This window comes from Fringilla coelebs (assembly GCF_963513975.1).
Source record: "Fringilla coelebs genome assembly, chromosome: 3".
NCBI lineage: Eukaryota > Metazoa > Chordata > Aves > Passeriformes > Fringillidae > Fringilla > Fringilla coelebs.
This window is the reverse complement of record NC_140030.1, coordinates 52,596,892-52,616,070: the sequence shown is the minus strand read 5'-3', so window position 1 is coordinate 52,616,070 and position 19,179 is coordinate 52,596,892. Positions and strand designations below refer to the sequence as shown.

General features: G+C 41.7%; 2 protein-coding genes across 6 annotated transcripts in view; one reads left to right on the top strand and one right to left on the bottom strand.

Moving 5' to 3' along the window:
• Nucleotides 1-923: 923 nt before the first annotated feature.
• HDDC2 (HD domain containing 2) lies at nt 924-9,834 on the top strand. The gene is made up of 6 exons (XM_084202027.1): nt 924-1,213; nt 1,803-1,924; nt 2,808-2,910; nt 4,654-4,722; nt 8,379-8,517; nt 9,694-9,834. Exons 1-6 carry the CDS (start codon nt 1,013-1,015, stop codon nt 9,786-9,788), a joined length of 729 nt encoding a protein of 242 aa, XP_084058153.1. The 5' UTR covers nt 924-1,012; the 3' UTR covers nt 9,789-9,834.
• Nucleotides 9,835-11,687: 1,853 nt separating this feature from the next.
• Nucleotides 11,688-19,179, bottom strand: part of TPD52L1 (TPD52 like 1) — a 50,717-nt gene continuing 43,225 nt past the window's right edge. For all 5 annotated transcript variants that reach the window (XM_084201881.1, XM_084201882.1, XM_084201883.1 and 2 more), the window contains 3 exons: nt 17,703-17,741; nt 15,991-16,051; nt 11,688-13,462 (listed from right to left, as the gene is read on the bottom strand). In XM_084201881.1, the coding sequence (XP_084058007.1) occupies nt 13,331-13,462; nt 15,991-16,051; nt 17,703-17,741 (232 nt within the window). In that variant the 3' untranslated portion in view covers nt 11,688-13,330. The remainder of the gene's footprint in view (nt 13,463-15,990; nt 16,052-17,702; nt 17,742-19,179) is intronic.

Below are 19,179 nucleotides of genomic sequence, written 5' to 3'. Positions count from 1 at the left end.
AAAACCAGTGTCAATAAGCAATATGCAAAAAAACAGCACACAAAGTGCACGCAGAGGAATTATATACATATAAATGCTACAAAATTGACAAATATTACAAAAATTACACTGAGGCCAATGCAGGTGAGTCCAACCTCGAGATTATCGCTCAACTGTTCATTCTAAAGGAGGTCCAAAGAGGACATTATGAAACAAATTACTCACACAGAAGGCAGCCTGGACAAAGTATGAAATTCTTATTATAGATGGTTTCAAGAGCTGTCAGGACAAATCTGCAACAGGTGTGTGATTCACTTCAACCAGGAAAGCTATATTGCAGCACCCAAGGCATCTATGATTGTGTACACAGATGTAAAGGTGATGACTTTCCTGGCCCTTATTGTTTTTTATTGTGGGAAAACAGCCTTGAAATGGTCACTAAAATGTTGTCTGGGATTTATTTATAATTTTGGAGTTTAAATATTTGCACAAACTAAAGTAAAATACTCTGCCATCTGTTGATAGCTGGCAAAACTGCAGATGCTCTTTGCTGAAACATTGAAACCATTATCCGCTATTTCAGTTGGCAAGATAAAAGTAGCAAAGAAATATAATGTATTTTGAAAATCCACCAATTGTCAGGTAAGTCACCGTGTTATTTATTCAACTCATAAAAGTGACGGATGTGCTTGCAGCAAGATGCTGGGAGTCCACAGAATAACTTAAAACTCATCAGTAACCCTGATGACTATTCGTTCTCTGAACAAAAAAATGAGTTTGCGCTACTCTTTTTGTTTTGGTTTGGTTTTTTTAATGGAAAAGGTGGCAGAGATGCTCAGTTTTGACAGAAGTATGAACCATTTGAGCCATTCCTGCCTTGGAGGCTGCCTGTCCCTCCTTCCCGGCTGGCCCCCAGCGGAAGAGAGGAGAGGACACGCCTGCTACCTTCCCTTCCCCGCTCCACAGCGCTCATGCCCGTGAGCAGCCCGGCTTCTTTGGCAGTCGCAGCCCGTGTCGTTCTTTTTCGTGGTGAATGAACCCCGAGGAGCCAGAGCTTAGGGGACGCCGTTCCCCCACCGACACCTTCCCCCAACGCCTGCGCCCGGGCCCCCCTGCGGACGCGTCCTGGCAGGAGGAGGAGGAGCCGCGGTCGAGCCCGTGCTGCCGGCAGCCGATGGCGGCGGGCGGCGGGGTCGGGCTGCTGCCCTTCTTGCGGCTGCTTGGACAGCTCAAGGTGGGCGCTGGGGCCGGGTTCCCTCGGCAGTGCCCGGGCTGGCAGCAGGGCCGGGGCTGGCCGGGGGCGGCGGCTGGCAGAGGCCGGCCCGAGCCGGGGCTTCCGCCCGCGGTGTGCCGGCGCAGCGGGCCCGGCCGGGCCGCGGCTGCGGCGGGGAGTCGTGGGTGTCACCGTGTCCCGGCCCTTCGCCTGTGGCGGGGACTCGTGGGTGTCACCGTGTCCCGGCCCTTCGCCTGTGGTGGGGAGTCGTGGGTGCCGCCGTGTCCCGGCCCTTGGCCTGCGGCGGTGCCTGCGGCGGTGCCTGCTGTGGCTGGGTCGGGCTCCAGGCCGGGAAGAGCCTTGGGGCGCCGGGCTGGGCCTTGGGGCAGGTGTTCGCTGCGAGCGTCCAAGCTCTGCGGAGCGTGGAGGCCGTGGTGGGGCGGAGTTTCTGCCGGTGTCTCTGAAAGGAGGGCCTGCAAAGGCGAGGGGTTTAACTTTTACAGTGCCACGGTCTGGCGGTTACCGTGGTATCCGCCCAGAGGTTGGGCTCGGTGATCTCTGTGGCCTTTTCCAGCTTAACTGATTCTGTGATTCTGTGACGCGAGCGCAGAGAGTACCGCGGACGGGATGGGTGTACAGGAAGGTGGCAAAGCCAGAGAGCGTCTCCGACCATATGTACAGGATGGCGATGATGGCTTTGGTGACTGAAGACAAAAACCTTAACAAGGACAGGTGAGACTGCCTCTGCTTATCACGACCATAAGTTAATATTGTGGGAGAGCTGCAAACAAAATGCTAAAAGAGGGTGTCGTCCCAAGTAAGAGCTTTTAAATCACACTGAAGGAATTTGAAATCCTTTCCCCTCTTCCCTCTATCCTTTGGACAGGGTCCTGTTTACCTGTTCTTTCGAAAGGGGCTAAAAACTTTATTGCTTAACTGTGAGCGTTGAGGCAAGTCCTTAGTGCAGAGGCTCAAAGCTGGTCTTCTTTCAAGCAGTAAATAAACAAGCTGAAGACCCTTGTTTAAAAACAATGTCAAGCAACAGGCAGCCACGTCAGAGCCATAGACTGTAATTTTGACAGGCTGAAGGAGCACTCAGCAGCAGTAAGGATCCACAGAAAGCCTCTAGGATAGCAGAGAAAGCTCTAGCAGCTGACATGAAGGCTTTTTTGACTATTCTGCTGCAGACTGGCATAGCTGCAGAGCTGTGAGTGACAGATTATGTACTGAATTTGGGTTTGCTCCAGATTACCTTCTACCTGTTGCAGGAATAATGTGAAGTGTGTAGTGTAGTTAATTACCACAACATCTCCAAAAGGCAAATATACAAAAGCTAAGTACATTACTTTTGAATATTACCCTCTGGTACACAGTGTATACTTAAGTCTACATTTACAAGCAGTAGATACTAGAAATCAAAAATCAAAATCATGTCTAGGTGGAAAATAATTCCCTTAACAAAAAAGTGAAAAATGTTATATAAAGTTTAAGAAAGGCTCCAACCAACCTTTAGAGTATATAAAGTAGGATAAATTCTTCAGTCTTTTAGCCTTTTGGATAAGTTTTCAACTTAAAATGCTGAAAAACTAATTATTCTGTCCCTCCTTCTTGTCAGATGCATACGATTAGCTTTGGTTCACGATATGGCTGAATGCATTGTTGGAGATATTGCTCCTGCAGATAATGTCCCAAAAGAGGAGAAACACAGGAGAGAAGAGGTATGAAGTTAAGGTGTGAAGCCACAGCTGCAGAGCATTCTGTGTGTTTTAATGTTCTGGTGGTGGTGAAGGAACACCCCAAGCAATATAACACCGTCATTGGCATTGGACAAGCCTGCCACACCCAAGTAGAGTTTTCAGCTCATTGAGATTTTTGTACCTGTAACATTACCAAGTACAAAGTTATGGAAGAATCTTTGAAGTAATCTTCACCTTGGACATTTATTCCTGAACTAGCTGCAGTTTTAGTAAGCCTGAATGAGTCCTGTTCAGCCTCCTTACCGAGAGGTGAGGAGCAGGGAGTAGGTGCACTGAATAGGATGGATGACAGTTCATGTCAGATCGTGTGTGTGGTGCCAGATCATGAGGGTGACAGAGCCTTCATTTAAACCTTCTGCACAGAGCCTCAGATGCAGGTGTCTCTTTTGTTGTTGTTGTGATTCTTGCAGTGCAGCATGTCTAGAGTCACTTTATTTTTGGCCTTGCACTTATCCAAACTGTTGGTTTGTTGTTTTTGGTTTGTGGCATTATTTGAAGAAAATGTAAACCATTTCTGTAGCCACAGCTAGAGGGCAATGTCATGCCTCAGAAACTCTTCAGAGGCTTTCTTCATTCAGTGTAACACACAAAGAAGTATATTAAAAAAAGAAACACCAAAATTACAGTCAGTAAAGATAGTACTTCAAGAATGCCAGATACACTTTACATCTTTAATTTCCACTTTCTTAGCAAAGAGCTTACTCCTAGAGTTAGTCATGGCCCCCAGCCCCTAGTTTTAACCAGATAAGCATAAAACAGGCCTCCTTTTATGGGTGATGAATAATCACTGGAGTGTTTGTTACACTCTTCAAAGAGCTTCAAAACACTGAACAGAAGAAACCTCTTTACTGGAATCCTCTAAAGGTTGTTGTGTCACTGAGGATCAGCCTTCAGCTTTGGTCTCATTTGAATTTAGGCAAGGAAAAAGAGATTTCGATGCCTAGGTATGTTTAGGTAGTTTTAAGTATTTGCAGCTCCTTCTGCTCCCGTTTCAGTCAGTGAGGACTTTCTGTTGGCTTTGTTAGAAGGAGAGTAAAGCATTACGTATTTGGGATGATTCTGAAATACATTGTTGTAAAAACAGACCATGGGTAGCCACTTCAGGAAGTGGCTGAAGGTGAGTTATCAATACTCTGCTTCCACTGCACAATTCTCCTTTTTTCTGTTTGCTCTACAGCTGACATTGAGCTGGCTCCAGAGTTTGCTGCTGGTGCAGTAACTTTAACCTGTGAGTCTCACCACACACACTAAGGCAGCAGAAATCCTTTGAGTATCCCCCTGCTTCGAATCCTGCATGGGCCCCAGGTGGATATCTGCTCCACCATGGACCTCCAGGGGCTGCAGGTGGATCTCTGCTCCTCTATAGGGCTGCAGGGGCACAGCTGCCTGGTATCTAAAGCACCTCTTACTTCTCCTTCACTAACCCTGGTATTTGCTCACTTCCTCCTCTCACTTCTCATTCCTCCTCCTGGGTGAAGTTGCACAGGGTTTTCCCCTCCCCTTAAATATGTTATCCCAGAGGTGCTACCACCTTGGTCTTGGCCAGAGCTGTAGCCAGACATTGCCATGCCAAAACAATACATTAATTTGCTGTGTAGTGGATGTTTCTGCTAGCTTGGTAACAACTAGATAATTATTCAGAAAATATAATTATAAAAATGTTGCTCAGAAAATAGATAAATGGAAATGGCTTCTTTTTTTCAGACAGCTATGCAACAACTGACCCACCTTCTATCGGATGACCTCAGAAAAGAAATCTATGAACTCTGGGAAGTAAGTTTCTTTTAATTCTTTTAATCCTATGTTAAAATTCAGGGTGACCCATTCCCTTCTTCCCATGTACCTGTGAAATTGTGCCATCTCCTAGATGGCACAAGAAATTGAGATTTATTTGCTTAGAAGATAAAGCCTAACAGTATGAATCAAATCAATTTTGGATCCTTTTCAAACAGAAAGCCTGGACTTTGATAAAATAACCATATTCTGCCCCTAGCATCTCAGAGTTCTTAATCAACCTGTCTAGGGCTTGGTTTGTACAGCTAAAGGAAGGGTTTGTCCTCTACATCCACCCCTCTGGATATCAATCTGATTTCGTTACTTTATCACGTTCATTCATATTTGGCCATTAGCGGCTTTTCATACAGAAAAAAAAAATAATAGTAGGTGGTGGTGCTGTGCTTTATCTTCAGCTTTTTATGCAAGTAATTTCTGTAGCTCTCATTTCTTTCTCATGAAGTCCATTAGACCAACTTATTTAGTAGTAACTTAAAATTATTAAGTAAACTAATGTTTAAACTAAATTATGACCAAAAAAAAAATGCACTTTTGTAGAAACACCAGAGATTTCTGGTCCTGGGTTCTTTAAAAGTTGTATTAAAAAGTATCTTTTGTGTTTGAAGGTGATTTAACCATTTTTATGCGAACCCATGCTGTTAATTGATAAGATCTTTTATACTTGCAAATGAGGGATGATTAAATTATTTCCAAACAATTCAAGTTTATAATTACTGTGCTTTATCTCCTTGTGACATACAGTCACATGGGGGAAATTGAATCCACAACCTCTTGTCCAAGCATTCTGTGTTTCTTGGAGTATATGACCTGAATCTGTATCTTACATTCATATTCTTTTCTACTTAGACTGTATTTAAATTCCACATATTTGCATCCAGTTTCTGCCTTTTGCTACAACACCCTGTTTGTAGTTTTGTTTTAGGTTTAGAGTTATTTTTGGTTTTTTTTTTCCTGTTGTACTTGTGTGGTTGAACAGGCAGTGGGAATGGGCACTCAGAGCTGTATTTTAAGATAAAGGGGGTAAACCAGCATCATCAGATATAGGAAATAATATGTGTGTGTTTTTTTAGGGAGCACTGGTTCCTTCTCCCTTGAGAAACTGTTATAATTGAGAAAAATGAGGTTTTGATAGATAAGGTTAGTTCTGTATAATTGGGTTTTTTTCTTTGCTGGTCTCAGTCTTCTCCAGTGACATTGTAAGAGCTGGTTCAATATGGAGTCAGTTCTTTAGCATGGTAGCTTTTCATCATTCTCATTAACCATAATTTAACATGTGCACACTTCTGATAATTTGGTCTTTGTTTCTATCTTTAGGATTATTTATTGGCACTGTGTCTGCAATTCATTAGCATGAGTGCAACCCACCTGGCAGAGAGGGTACCCTAAAAATCTACTATTCACATGTAGTTCCTGTAGTGTTAAGTGGAACAACTAGTTGCTCTTTCAGAAGAAGAAAAAGAAGAGATAAAGAAAATGAGCCTCTGATAACTTGGTGTGCTGCTCTGCTCTCAGCTAGCCAGAGACATTTCCCTGTAATTTTTTTCTGTGAGTGAAGGTGGTCATGGACTAGAGCTGAACAGTGCTGAGCAGTACAAGATTTCTTGACGCTCTTGGCAAGTCCTTCCTGCTCTGCCCTGCCCTTGTCTCTGTCCCTCTATGCTTTTCAGCTTTACAAGGACTGCTGCCTTCGATGTTCTTGGTGGGTACCTGGCGAGTGTTGTGTAGGGGAGAGGCAGCAGAAAGATGCCTCAGATATATCTTCACTTCATAACTTAATCCCAAACATGTTTGAAAAAACAGTAAAGTAAATGAGTCAGCACGTTTCAGCTCTGTCCTGCTTTTTTATTCTCAAGTGCAAAAGCATGGGAATGATTTTTAAAAGATGGCCTGTGGTGTTGGAGGGCCAGTTAGTGTTTTTCCAGAGTACACTGTTATTTCAGAGTCTTAACCACCTGTGGGGAAGAAACAGTAAGTGTTTGTTTCAGCACTGTGCACAGTTGCACATAATAGCTGATGTTCCTGGAGGGCAATGTGAGCTGAGGTGTGAATAATGTCAGGTGTATAGCACAGAGGTTGGCAACAGATTGATACTCCCACCTAATTGTTGGAGGTGAAACTGACTTTTATAGGTGAACAGCCCTACTTCTTCTTTTCTTGAAGTTCTCCTTCATAATGCTGCCAAGAGTTTGTTGTCTTTGAGGGACCCTACCCCCCGCAAAAGAGATTATAAAAAAATAGAGTAGAAATAAATAGATTTAAATAGATTAGTACTTAAACAATTTTAAGATGAGGCAAAGCTCAGGTTGAAAAGAGAAAAACAAGATAAAAACACTGAAATGAAATTTATTATTAAAATAATGATGAAGATGTAATTGAAAATTCAAAGTACCATTGAAATTTATGTGGAATAGTAAACCAATCAATCATGGCTATCAAAATCTGTATTTCTGACTTCAAAGGTAAAGTAAGAAGCCTATGAACAGGCTCCTAACAGTATGCAAGACAAGGAAATGACTGTCATACTTACCTGAGCATCAATGTGCTGGAATTACAAAGCCGGGTCTTTCCACTGTGAATGACACTCACACCACAGTTGTTATCAAAAGATGCAGAAAGGAATGCCAAGTTCTGTGGTCAGTAGGCAAACCTCTTCCTGCACTCATGTTGCTCTGCCCTGTGGAAGTGCTATGATCTACAGGTGCTGTGGATCTGGGATTTTATATGGTCCTCGTGTGCACTTTGGTGTGATTAATGGTGGTGGGGATGATGAATAGGGTCAGTCCTGCAAATGGTATTAAGGTAACCTGCAGAGAAGAAAACCCCTTTCTATGGGCTTGGTTTTGGAAGTCAGAGGAGTTAGGAAGACCTGCTTGTGAGACATCTCATACAATGCAGTAGATTTGGAAAAGAGAAAATGCAATGCCAAACCTGTCTGCAGCCATCACTGGAAGCAAAATTGTTCAAGTTGAGTAGAAATGTGAATCACTCATAAATATGTACTGATGATGTCTGTAGAGAGGGAAAAGAAAGCAGAGAGATTAAAGGACTTAAGTTCTGAAGGGGAGGAAACCCCTTTACCACTCCCTGTCTCCTAGGAGAGACATAAGGACATAAGCAGCTCAGACAGATTAGAGCAAAAAGATTAGGCAGGAATGACAGGAGGAATATAAAGAACAACTCCATATAGAAACAGTAAGTGGTGAGAAAAGTGCAAAATAGGTCTTAAAAATAGGTGGTGACAGTGCATAGGCACACACTGTGGTAATTAATAGCCTTAGCCAGGCCTGAAATGATCTTTCTACATAAAATACAGTTAAATCAAACCTATTGTTTAACTTGTGTGTCATGCAGAGTTGCCTCCATATCATCCATTAAGCCAAAACAATTGGTATATTTAGAGTTAGATTATGCAAAAGGCTGTATTTTACATCCCACTGCATTTAATATAAAATTGGCATGTATTTCAAGTGTTTTGCTGACCACTGTGTGTTTGTAAAAACAGTTGAACACATAATTGTGCTGAGTATTTCTGAATTGGCTTGTACTAATGAAGAAAGTTCTAGATATATAAATAAATTTTACTGTTCTGTTTCAGAGTAACAAAAATATTTTCTTGTAACTGCAAATCTTTTCAGGAATATGAAAACCAGTCTACTGCAGAGGCCAAATTTGTAAAGCAGTTGGATCAGTGTGAGATGATACTGCAAGCATTTGAGTATGAAGAGTTGGAAAAGACACCTGGCAGACTGCAGGATTTTTTTGATTCAACTGCTGGTATGGCATTTGGGTATATTTTTTCCTCTTTCATAAATGAAATATATAAATTCCCTTTTTTTTCCTGACAGACATTCAGATCAAGTGAGAATAGTTATTTTACTCATTGCTCAAGTCCCCTAATATTTCTGGGGAAACTTGATGCATTGTGAACATACCTGACATTTATCTGTAGGTATTAAACCTGAATTTAATTTATGACAAATTCCTTTTACATCACTTTTCACCTTAGAGAGAGGCTGAGCTTTCATTACACTTGCATGTGTGCAAGGATGTCCCTGAAACATCAGAGTCTTCATAAAGGAGTCTTCAGTTCACCCATGCTCTGACAGCAGCTTGTTTGTACTCTGTCAATGTTTCAGGAACCAGTGAGGTAGGATTTGTTATCCCCAAGTGAGCTGAGTGACCAGCCTAAGGTTCCTGTGAGAACTACCTCAGTGAAATGATTAAGTTCCAAGTGTGTTACTTTTTATTCTATCCACTGCTTTTCATCCTTTGCAATATAGACTGGTAGTTTAAAGCAGAGATAGGTAAAATAATAATCTTTATCATTTTGGCAAGGTAGTTGAACACCAGAGGAGGACTGTAAGTAACTCATCCTGTCCTGGGGAAAAAACTAAAGATAGATAAACTCTAGGGATAGGAGGACCAGCAGTCACCCAACAGAGTCCCTGACAAGTCCCGTTTATACTTTGGTGATTCCCCAGGGAAATAATAATCTCTCTGTAAGACTTTGCTTAGCAAAGGGAAAAAAAGGACAATGTGAACAAAGCTGATAATGCTTTATTTTCTAACCATTTGTCTTTGCTCCCCTACCAGAATTCAACTACTTAAATTGAACTGGTGTGTGAGTAGAGCCTGCAGCGTATACCCTAAGTGCACCTGGAACTGGAGTGGTTTCCTGTAGCATGATACATAGTGTAGATTATCTTGGTCAGGGTGCCTTTCAGCTCTTAAATGTTTTAATAGAGCACAAAATACAAGTTTTTTATGAAGAAGGCGTGCAGCTACACTTCATAGTTGGATTGAACTGGGAGCATTCACTTTCTTAAAAGAATAATTTGACATTTATTCCGAGCCTAAAGTGATATCTCTGCTATTGTTCCAATTCTAGCCTTTCACACATGGCAAAATGAGAGCATTTTTCATTAACTTTCCCTTTCTTTTGTGTTGCAGGGAAGTTTGTTCACCCAGAAATACTCCAGCTTGTATCTCTGATTAACACAGAAAGGAAAAAAAAAATAACTACCCCATCTCATCCACATTCCTGAGGTGTTCTTAAATTCTGTAGCCATAATAAATACTTTGGTTTATATTCTGGTCATTATTTTTTTCTCCTCTAACATTACTGATTCTGCTAGCAGAATTTTTTTTTCCTATGCATTCACTGCTGAGAATCCCAGGACCACTTAGAGAGGAGCAGGTAATGCAGTTGCCTCCCAGATCAGAGGTTGTGTCAGGGAACAAAGTATATTTGGGGTTTTCCTTCTTTTTAATCAGCCTCTGATTAATGCAGTCTCAGTTACAAATAGCTTCTCCACTGGGGAAGTCCATGTACATTTAAAAATTAGTTGACTGCAATCTAATCTGTTCATGCAATGCATTGTATGGGGCAGGTGGTCTTGTTCTGTGAATTTCCTAAATATGTATGGATTTAAGTACCTTCAAAATGGGTTAATATGCACTCATGCTACACAGAAACGAGACCAATGAGCATGTGTTTGTAGAAACTCTTGAGTGAGCTTAGAGATGAGATTTCTTTGGAGTGCATTAGCCTTAAGTGATGGTGCATAAAACTGGTAATCTCATGGATTATATTTTCTCGGTATCTTCTTTGTTTCATACAACTTTACCCTGTTCATGTGTTGTATCAGGGAATGGTGCCAGTATTTCCATAAGGTCTATATTCCTCACTCCCCCTCACCCCAGACTGGCAGTTTTACAGACTCCTTCACAGGTAATTAATAATCACAGAATACCTGAGGTTGGGAGGGACCTTTGGAGTTTGTGCAATCTAATGCAGAAGCCTGTACATCCATGTAGAGCTGGCTCCCTTCTCCAGGCTGTGGCACGCTGGTAGCAGTTCTGCCATAAATGAGTTTCTGGCAGAAGTAGACACTAATGCAGAAGTACAGAGTAATTGTGAGGTAAAGCTGTAGTGGTGGTAATGCCATAATGAGGCCAGTGTCTGCACACCCAACTGCTGAATTGTCTGCAGCTGGAGATGAGGACAATGCCATGATTACCAAGTAAGCAAAATTTGCACCTGTAAAAATTATGTGGTAGAGACTTGGAGTTCTCTTCTATCTTCCACCTCATCTCAAATGAAGCAGCATAAAACTAAATTCAGTTGTCATATCCTTTAAAGGTAGGTAATATATCTGAGCACACGTTGTCAGGCACTGTGACTCAGGAAATGCTTTCTTTACACGAACCTGGGCGCCTGACTGAAGCTCCCCAAGTGTTCTGTGGCTGGTGCCTTTCCTAGAGCACAGAGTGCTGTGCAGAGATGCTGGGAGCTTCTTGCCTCAATGGCTGGCACAGTGCTCAAAATCTGCAGAGTGTATTGGTCTGGTTCTGAGGAGATGCGAGGTGCCTGCTCTGCTCAGGAACCCCCTGGGGCAGCAGTCATGCCCTGTGGCAACCCTGGAAGAACAGGTTGCACTTTGCTGAGCTCATTAGTGGTTCTTGGCAAGAGATTGCCATAGTGCAGAGGGGGATGGAGTGGGGCCCACCGAGCTTCTGTCAGCATTTTTATTCCACCTAGATGCACACAAATGATAGTGTCCATTAGTTTGCATTGAATGCTGAGTGTGAAAGCTACAGATGCGTGGAAGGGCAGAATTGAGAACATTCTTGCCAAACCAGCAAAGTGGCCTTGAAGAGATATTTGGTAGAAACACACCCAGCACAAATACTGCCCTAAACAGGAACAGTTCATTCATGCAGCATAGCAGGAGGCTTCCCCATTCTGCAGGGGACCGAGAGGACAGTGTGGAACCCCGTGCACAGTAATCACAGAGTGGTTTGACTTGGAAGGGACCTTAAAGATCATCTAGTTCCAACTCCCTTGCCAGTGGCAGGGACACTTTCCACTAGATTGCTCAGTACTACTGGTAAACAGAATTAAAACATCACAAAGGGTAAAAGAAGAGAAATTTATTTTTAATAAGAATATCAAGAACTTCATTTACACAAACTATAAGTTGTCAATATCTTCCATTTTAAATAAATTCACATTTACGCACAAAACCACATAAAATAAGCTAGAAAATTGTCACAAGAATACTAGAAAAACAATTAGATTTGCTTCCATGCTAAAAATCACACTAAAGAGGCATGTGATATAAATGTCCAAAGTTAGCCTATGTCCAGTAGAACATTACAAAAGGACTTTCAACTTTGTAAAAACTAACAAAAGCCACACAAGAAAAAACAAAAATCACTTAAAGCCACATTTTCTCACAAAATTTTAAGCAGTCTGTAATGTCAAACTCACTAACACTGATTTGAAGCTTTGGCGTATGCTCAAAAAACGCATCCATTCTCAAAGTAGCCAGGCTCTTTTCCATCCTCTTTACTGATAACGTGGTGCCCACCTCAGCGTGTGGTGAGCTGAGCAACGCAACATGCGGACTGACGTGTGCTCACTACACAGCAAGATAGTGTCACAAATGTGCTGCTCTTTCCTTAGAAAACATGTTAAAAGAATGCAGTTCAGAAAACATGCTGAATCAAAGCTGAGAGACGTCTGGCGCTTGGTGATTGAGCAGAGATAATGCGGCTGGTGGAATTAACATCTTGGAGCGAAGCACAGCAAAATTTGACACCAAAAGTGAAGTTCTTACTCATCCTGTGCATTGTCAGGTGACAGGGTCTACACTAACAGCTCTGAAGGCATGGGCTCTCTAACCTATGGCACGTCTGAAGCCAAATGTTTGGTTTGTATTCTTCACTTAAGGCTGTATCTTGACAGAGGCTCATAAACATATTTCCCTTGGTTTTGAGGGGAAAATAGGGAGGCAGAAATAATAGAGGTTCCCTCCACTCCACCTGATTTTCTAATTAAGTTCACTGCCAAGTCTTACCAAACCAAAGAGAGCAAGCAATGATGCACATTTTGAAACTGAAACCTTTCCAGCCAAAATGACAATCTGAACTCAGCAGCTGTGATAGGTTGTTTCTGTATGAATAACCACGTGTCTCTTCCTGCTCTCCTTAACTCTGCTGCCTAACGGGTGTAGGGCAATGCCAGACCGTACCACTGAAGGAGAAACAGCTTTTTGTGACAGTAAGTGATTTTAATTCTGTTAGGAAACAGATGATGTACAGATACTCCTGAGCAAAGGGCACCTGGTGTGGATGGTAGACAGCTGGTGTATGGGCTACTGCTGGCAGCTGAATGCTTCGCACAGCTCTAGGTCCATCTGTCTGATGTGGCACTGAGAGGGAAGCCAGAAACCAACAGATAGAAAAAAGGTAAACCAAAATAAATAAGAAACAGAGACTGGGAGATTGTTAGAGGGAAGTTACATGTAACTGAAAACTATTTAGCCACTTAACACAGAATTTAGTGCATTACAGCCAATGACTTGCACGTGGTTTTGATGATGTACAAAGTACCTGGTGATAAAATGGCCCATCTAAAATAGAAATAGGGAGAGGAAACATTTCTCCAACACAAGGCCAGGATGGCAATTTTCCAAAGCTGACAAAACCTTGTTGCGCACATTGTGTGGTGAAGGAGAGCTGAAAATCATTGTCTGGGCAAGTCTCTGAAGAGAGGCATGTGGGGCTCAGGAGGTCCTGCTGTTTAGCACTGAAGCTCTTCTTCACTTTCAGGGAGCCGGGTGCCAGCAAGGGAGCCCTGAGCACTAGCATGGGCTGTAGAGCTGAGAACTTCTTCAAAACTGCCTCCCGTGTGGCTTGTCCCACCAACCTTGGTCTGAAATAAGGCAAACAGAACAGCAAGATTCTCTGCTCACACTGAAGCAAATCCCATTTCCAATCCACCCCATGGCCAAGGAGAGCAGGCATAGAATGCGTAGGGATGGTTCCTTAGAACAGCAGCTATAAATCCAGTCAAATAAAGCAACTTCTTTACTCCACAATTTCTAAACTAGGCTGCCTTCATAAAATTTGACAGTCTCATATGCTTAAAGGAGACAGTCCCTAAGTAAATCCCAGGTAGGATCCTAGACCCTAGCAGTAAACCCAATGTGGTTGTTTACCTGAGTAGTTCACACTGGTTTCACTGCTTTTTTTCCAATTCTATGCAGGCTGGAAAAGAGGTGGATACTAAAATGAACTAGTTCTTTTGCTGTGTGGCCCACATGCCAGCTATAGCAACAGAGCTGCTCACCAAATTCATAAACCACACTGGGATTTTGGACAGCAGAAGGAATGTAGTAACCAAAGGACCTGAATCCCTTCAGGCACTTATAAATGCCTAGATACTGGAATATAAAACTGCCAGTGGCATTTTCATGGGAGAAGGCAAAGAAAAGATACCAAAATACATTAATCAAACATATCCAATGTGCTTGCACATCTACTTCCAGAATACTTCAGGTCACTGAATTTGTAATAAGTATTAAAAATAAAAATCAGTAAGACTAAATCTTTGAAAAAGAAGCTCCCTAACAAAGATAGAGCTTTATCTAAAGATTTGGAAATGATCAAGACCAAGTGATGAAGAGACAAAGCTGTTGTGACTAGGTTGTCTTGGTAAGAGAACATTCTGTTGTGGCTTTGCTGGCTGATATGCCCGTTCCAAGTTGATTCAAGCCTGAAAATAGGGCAAAACCTTTTACTCCATCCTAGAATTGCAACAGAACTCAAAGACAAACTGATATTTTTTCAACCTCTCAGCCACTGAATGCTTAGGAAGATTAATTTAATTAAATGAACCTTGTGTTCTAAGTTTCCAAAGGGTTAATCCTATGTAATCCTGTTTCTTTAGCTAGCACAGTAGCTTACCTAGCTTAAAAGTCCAATAAAACATTTAATTCATCAGAGTTCAGATTTTCCGAAAAGTTGAGAAGAATGAGGCGCCCTGGTCCTGTTTGATTTCCAGGGGAAAATGAACTAGTGTACTCTCCCAAGAAAGCTGCAACCCAAAGTCCAGACTCCAAGAGAAAATAAAATCTAATTTGAAATTTGACTTCTAAATGTTATGAAACCTGAACATCAGTTTTGGCAAACTGCAGAACACTGTAGGATCACAGAAGATTTGTAGCTGATATGGGGATTGGAAAGATTATAAGACTACTGCTGTTCTTTTTTCAGGGGCCTCTCTCTCTGTAGTTCTTCACTTCTTGAGACCACAACAAAACCCTAGAATTGAAGGGTAACTCCATGATTTCTCCCCCATCCCCTGGTCTTCCTAATCTTACAAGCTTTGGAACAGAGGTAGGAAAAAGGAGGAGCAATGCTGAAACATTCCCATTTGTCTGCAGTCTATCCTGGTGGCACCCTAGATCCATGACTCCAGCTTCCCTTCCCCATTCACATAAGGAAATCAAGAAAGTAAAGAAAGAAAGAAAGAAAGAAAAAGAAAAGAAAGGAAGGAAGGAAAGGAAGGAAGGAAAGGAAGGAAAGGAAGGAAAGGAAGGAAAGGAAGGAAAGGAAGGAAAGGAAGGAAAGGAAGGAAAGGAAGGAAGAAAGAGAAAGAAAGAAAGAAAGAAAGAAAGAAAGAAAGAAAGAAAGAAAGAAAGAAAGAAAGAAAGAAAGAAAGAAAGAAAGAAAGAAAGAAAGAAAGAAAGAAAGAAAGAAAGAAAGAAAGAAAGAAAGAAAGAAAGAAAGAAAGAAAGAAAGAAAGAAAGAAAGAAAGAAAGAAAGAAAAAGAAAATGAAAGAAAGAGAAAGAGAAAAAGAAAAAAGAAAGAAAGAGAAAAATATTTTGAGAAAATGTCAATGAGTTTGTCATTAAAGACAGACAATTAAGGTTTCATGAGATATGGAGGATTATTTCAGATTCAGAACTTACTGTATTGTCCTGCTTAATTACAGATTTCTTAAAGGATGATCTAAGAGCACTCTGAACACAACAGGCTGAGCTGGCATGACAAATACTCTCCTCTAGAACACCTTTGCTTAATCAACAAAATAAGATCAGGCTTCTCAAGCAGATCACTGTGAGCGGAAATGGTCTTCAGAGCTGTGCAGTTTGAATTACCTTTTTCTATTTCTGAATGACACATTGAGATGACTGGGAACAGACACTCCTTACCACCACTATTTTTGGCATTTCCAAGACCACTTGCTTACTTTGGCAGGCATCAGAAATAACTTCTTAGCAACAAAGCAAAGGAAAACAATTCCTTTGCATATTGCCTTCATTTTCCATTAGTGCTCAATGAAATTCTTGATGGAACAACAAACTAAATCAGTCTCTTGTACAAATGATAAGGACAGCTAAGCTGTCACACTTTAACACACACAGGCATGCACACACTCTGCCCCTAGCCTTTACCTTGAGGCTTGTGACAGTGGTTTCAACCTTCTCCTCAAACGATTTGAAAGTTGGAGAATTCCTAGGAGAAAAAAAGTTGAAGGGAGGAAAAAGAGTCAATTGCCAACATCACGGGATAATTCCACAATTTGATCAGTTCTTGCCAGGCAACACTGCCAGCACAGAATGAAGGCTGGCAGGCAGCACAAGGCTATGAACACTCACTTGTGCTCTGTCAGTCAAATCCAATTTTGGTAATCGGATGAGTACTTTTTAGCTACAAATTTTCAAAAGTAGAACCTGCATAGTAATTGAAACCAAATTATAAGTGGCTTGCCTACTCTATGATACATTTGTCATGTTCTCAGAGGAACAACCAGACAATGCTGCCTGTAATGCTGCTTTTCTATGGCTTTATCCGTTTGTATTGCTGCTGTTAAGAAATAAACATTCTTTTCAGCTGATGAGCAAGTTCATAACATACATTATTAAAAAGATGCCAAGTTTAATGTCTTAAGGTTGGGAAGAAGGAGATTAGAACCATTTGGGAAGTGGGTCCCAAATGCCTTTGGGGAATCCTGCCCCGCCCCCCCTTTCCCTATGATTTTGTCACTGCTGCTTTCAAAGACAAAGACTTTAGAGAGATTGTGTTCCGGAGGTGCCTCTCTGACTAAGCTAAGCTTTTCTCTGTGTTCACCCAACACCCACTTGGACAAGTCTACCGTGGGTGAAGGGGACCTTCTTCTGGTTTTCTACTCCTTGCTTGGCACCTGAGAGCTCATTTAAAGCATACGTTGTGTTTCATTATTAGTGAATACTCTGAAGCTCAGGCACTGTTGTCCAGCACAGTTCCTCATTCTGCAAATACATTTATATCATACCCCCAATCAGGCTGAATTAAAATGACCCCACTTTAAGGGAAGGGCAAACAGAAGCCAGTTGAAAAAATAATGCAAATTTAATTTCTCTTATTTAGATGACAGATTTTTTTCATAGGGCAAGAAGGGTCAAAAGGAGGGAGAAACTGAGTTTTATAACTTATATTTGATCCATAGGTCACATTGATGAATGCTTGCCTTAAACTACCCACCTGCTGAGGTTGAATGAAATAGCAGCCATCATTTAGTTGTGAATTTGTTTTTCATGCATGCTTGGCATGGAGTAGAGACAGTCATGTATTTAGAGGCCAAGGGAGTAAAAAGAAAGCTGGATACTAATTTTATTGAAAACAGTCAGAGCTTTACTTGAACAGACGTCAATATTTGGCTGCAGTCAAGTAAAGCGTGATTATAGCCATTAAAATATGAAAGCACTCATGTAAAATCCCTCCATAGGAGCATGATCCAAAGCCTGTTGGAGTGGAAAGCATCTCTGACGTTAATGGGCTTTGGATGATGTTCTAGAGACAGCAAAACAACTGAATTTCAGATTCAGTAATACAAACCTGATAACAATCAGCCACCCAAATATATCTCAGAACTGCTTCATTTACTCAAAGGCTTGTACAAGAGATTAAGCAGTTAATACAATTAAAATGAAAAAAAACCCAAAAACCAAAACAAAACCACAGCTAGCCTGTCCTGCAGCCCTCATCTACATGAATAACATTAATTGATTGAAGTGAGACTCCTCATCCAACTAAAAACTGCAGGATCAGGATCAAAGTATGCAAATCCCCCCTCATTACTCTGTTGAACATCACCATAGCAAATAGAATGTGGGTAGCACATTACCTCATTGCAGGCATGCTTATGGAATGGCGAATAGAATAGCTGTGGGATGAAAGCAAAACATAAGAAAAAAACAGCTGTAAAATCCGATTTCCAATATGATCATAATGTATTTTTTTAACTGAGCTTTAAATGTACATATACATATAGTCAAGAGAGCTGGTATTCTTCCTCTTCCGATGGCAAAGGCTTGTCAAACTCTCAGCACTAAAGATCTTACCACCACATTCTCATGTCAACTGACCAGCAATGGGGCTCAAAAGAATGATGCACAACAGCTCCTGGCAAAATCCATTTAAATGGTGCATACCCTGGCTATCTACAGAGACACCTGAAAGGGGCAAAGCGAGCCACCTCCATGTCCCACAGTGACAGAGGACGAGCTCTGTGTTGGGCAGGAAGGATACACCTCAGGTTTGTGCACATCAGCAGAGCTGGTTCAGCTGACTCCAAATCTCAAAAGATTCCTGCACAACTGCTTACCTAAACAAGACGTTTCTTCAGCCAGAGACGCAGCACTCTCACATATCTGCACCTCTCCAGGACATTTCACTTCCTCCTTCACTCCTCAACTTTACCAAAGGTATGGAGCTATTTTCCACAGCTCTTATCCAGCTCTCTTTGTGACACTTCCCTCCTCAGACTTCCCAGCAGCAGGAGTATTGGAAAGTTGTTAGCAGAGGATGGCACCTCTGCATTACTCAAAGATCCCCAAATCATGCTGCACACCTTTAAACCTCCAGATGCCACCCACGCTGACTGCTTGACTTATATGAGCTAGATTCTCCCATTTGAGACACCAACTCTGTTTTCACAGCATCACCTGCTCCCTGCTGCTGGGAAGCATCATGCCTGGTCGAAAATAAGAATCTTTATTTGAAGCTTAAGCACTTTCCATAAGCACATTTAGATCTGAGCATTTTAGGTAAAGTGTGTGATGCAAGAGTGTGTCTTTTTCCAAAAATCCCTGCGTTGCTACTTTCAGTGTTGACTGACAGCTGCAGCCTGGTCTGACTGAGAACAGGGAGAGCTTTACTGTAAGCATCACCAACACTTGGCTGCAAGCAAAGCATGATTATAGCATTAAAAAATGAAAGCTCTCATACAAAGGGCACACGTGTTTGTTATAAACTACACAAAATCAGTGCAGCACTGAGTCTAGATACAGATTTGTTTTTCCAGATTAAAGATTCAGAAATGGGGGTGGGGAAGGGAGGGAAGAGCTATTTGGCAAGCAGGTGGAATAGTGAGATCTAATACAAACTGTTTGTTGTATGTATTTTAAGGCTTCTGCTAAGATCAGATAGACAAGACCTGACAGCAGACAATGCTAATGTTTCATGTTCAATTTTTCACATAATTTTTAAGACTTATGAAAGATTAGCCCAAACATTTCACAAGTGCAGCAAATCTTTAACAGTTCTCATTAAATTAAGCAAGCATCCTTGCCATTTTAGTTTTGCAACCCGCAACAAATAGG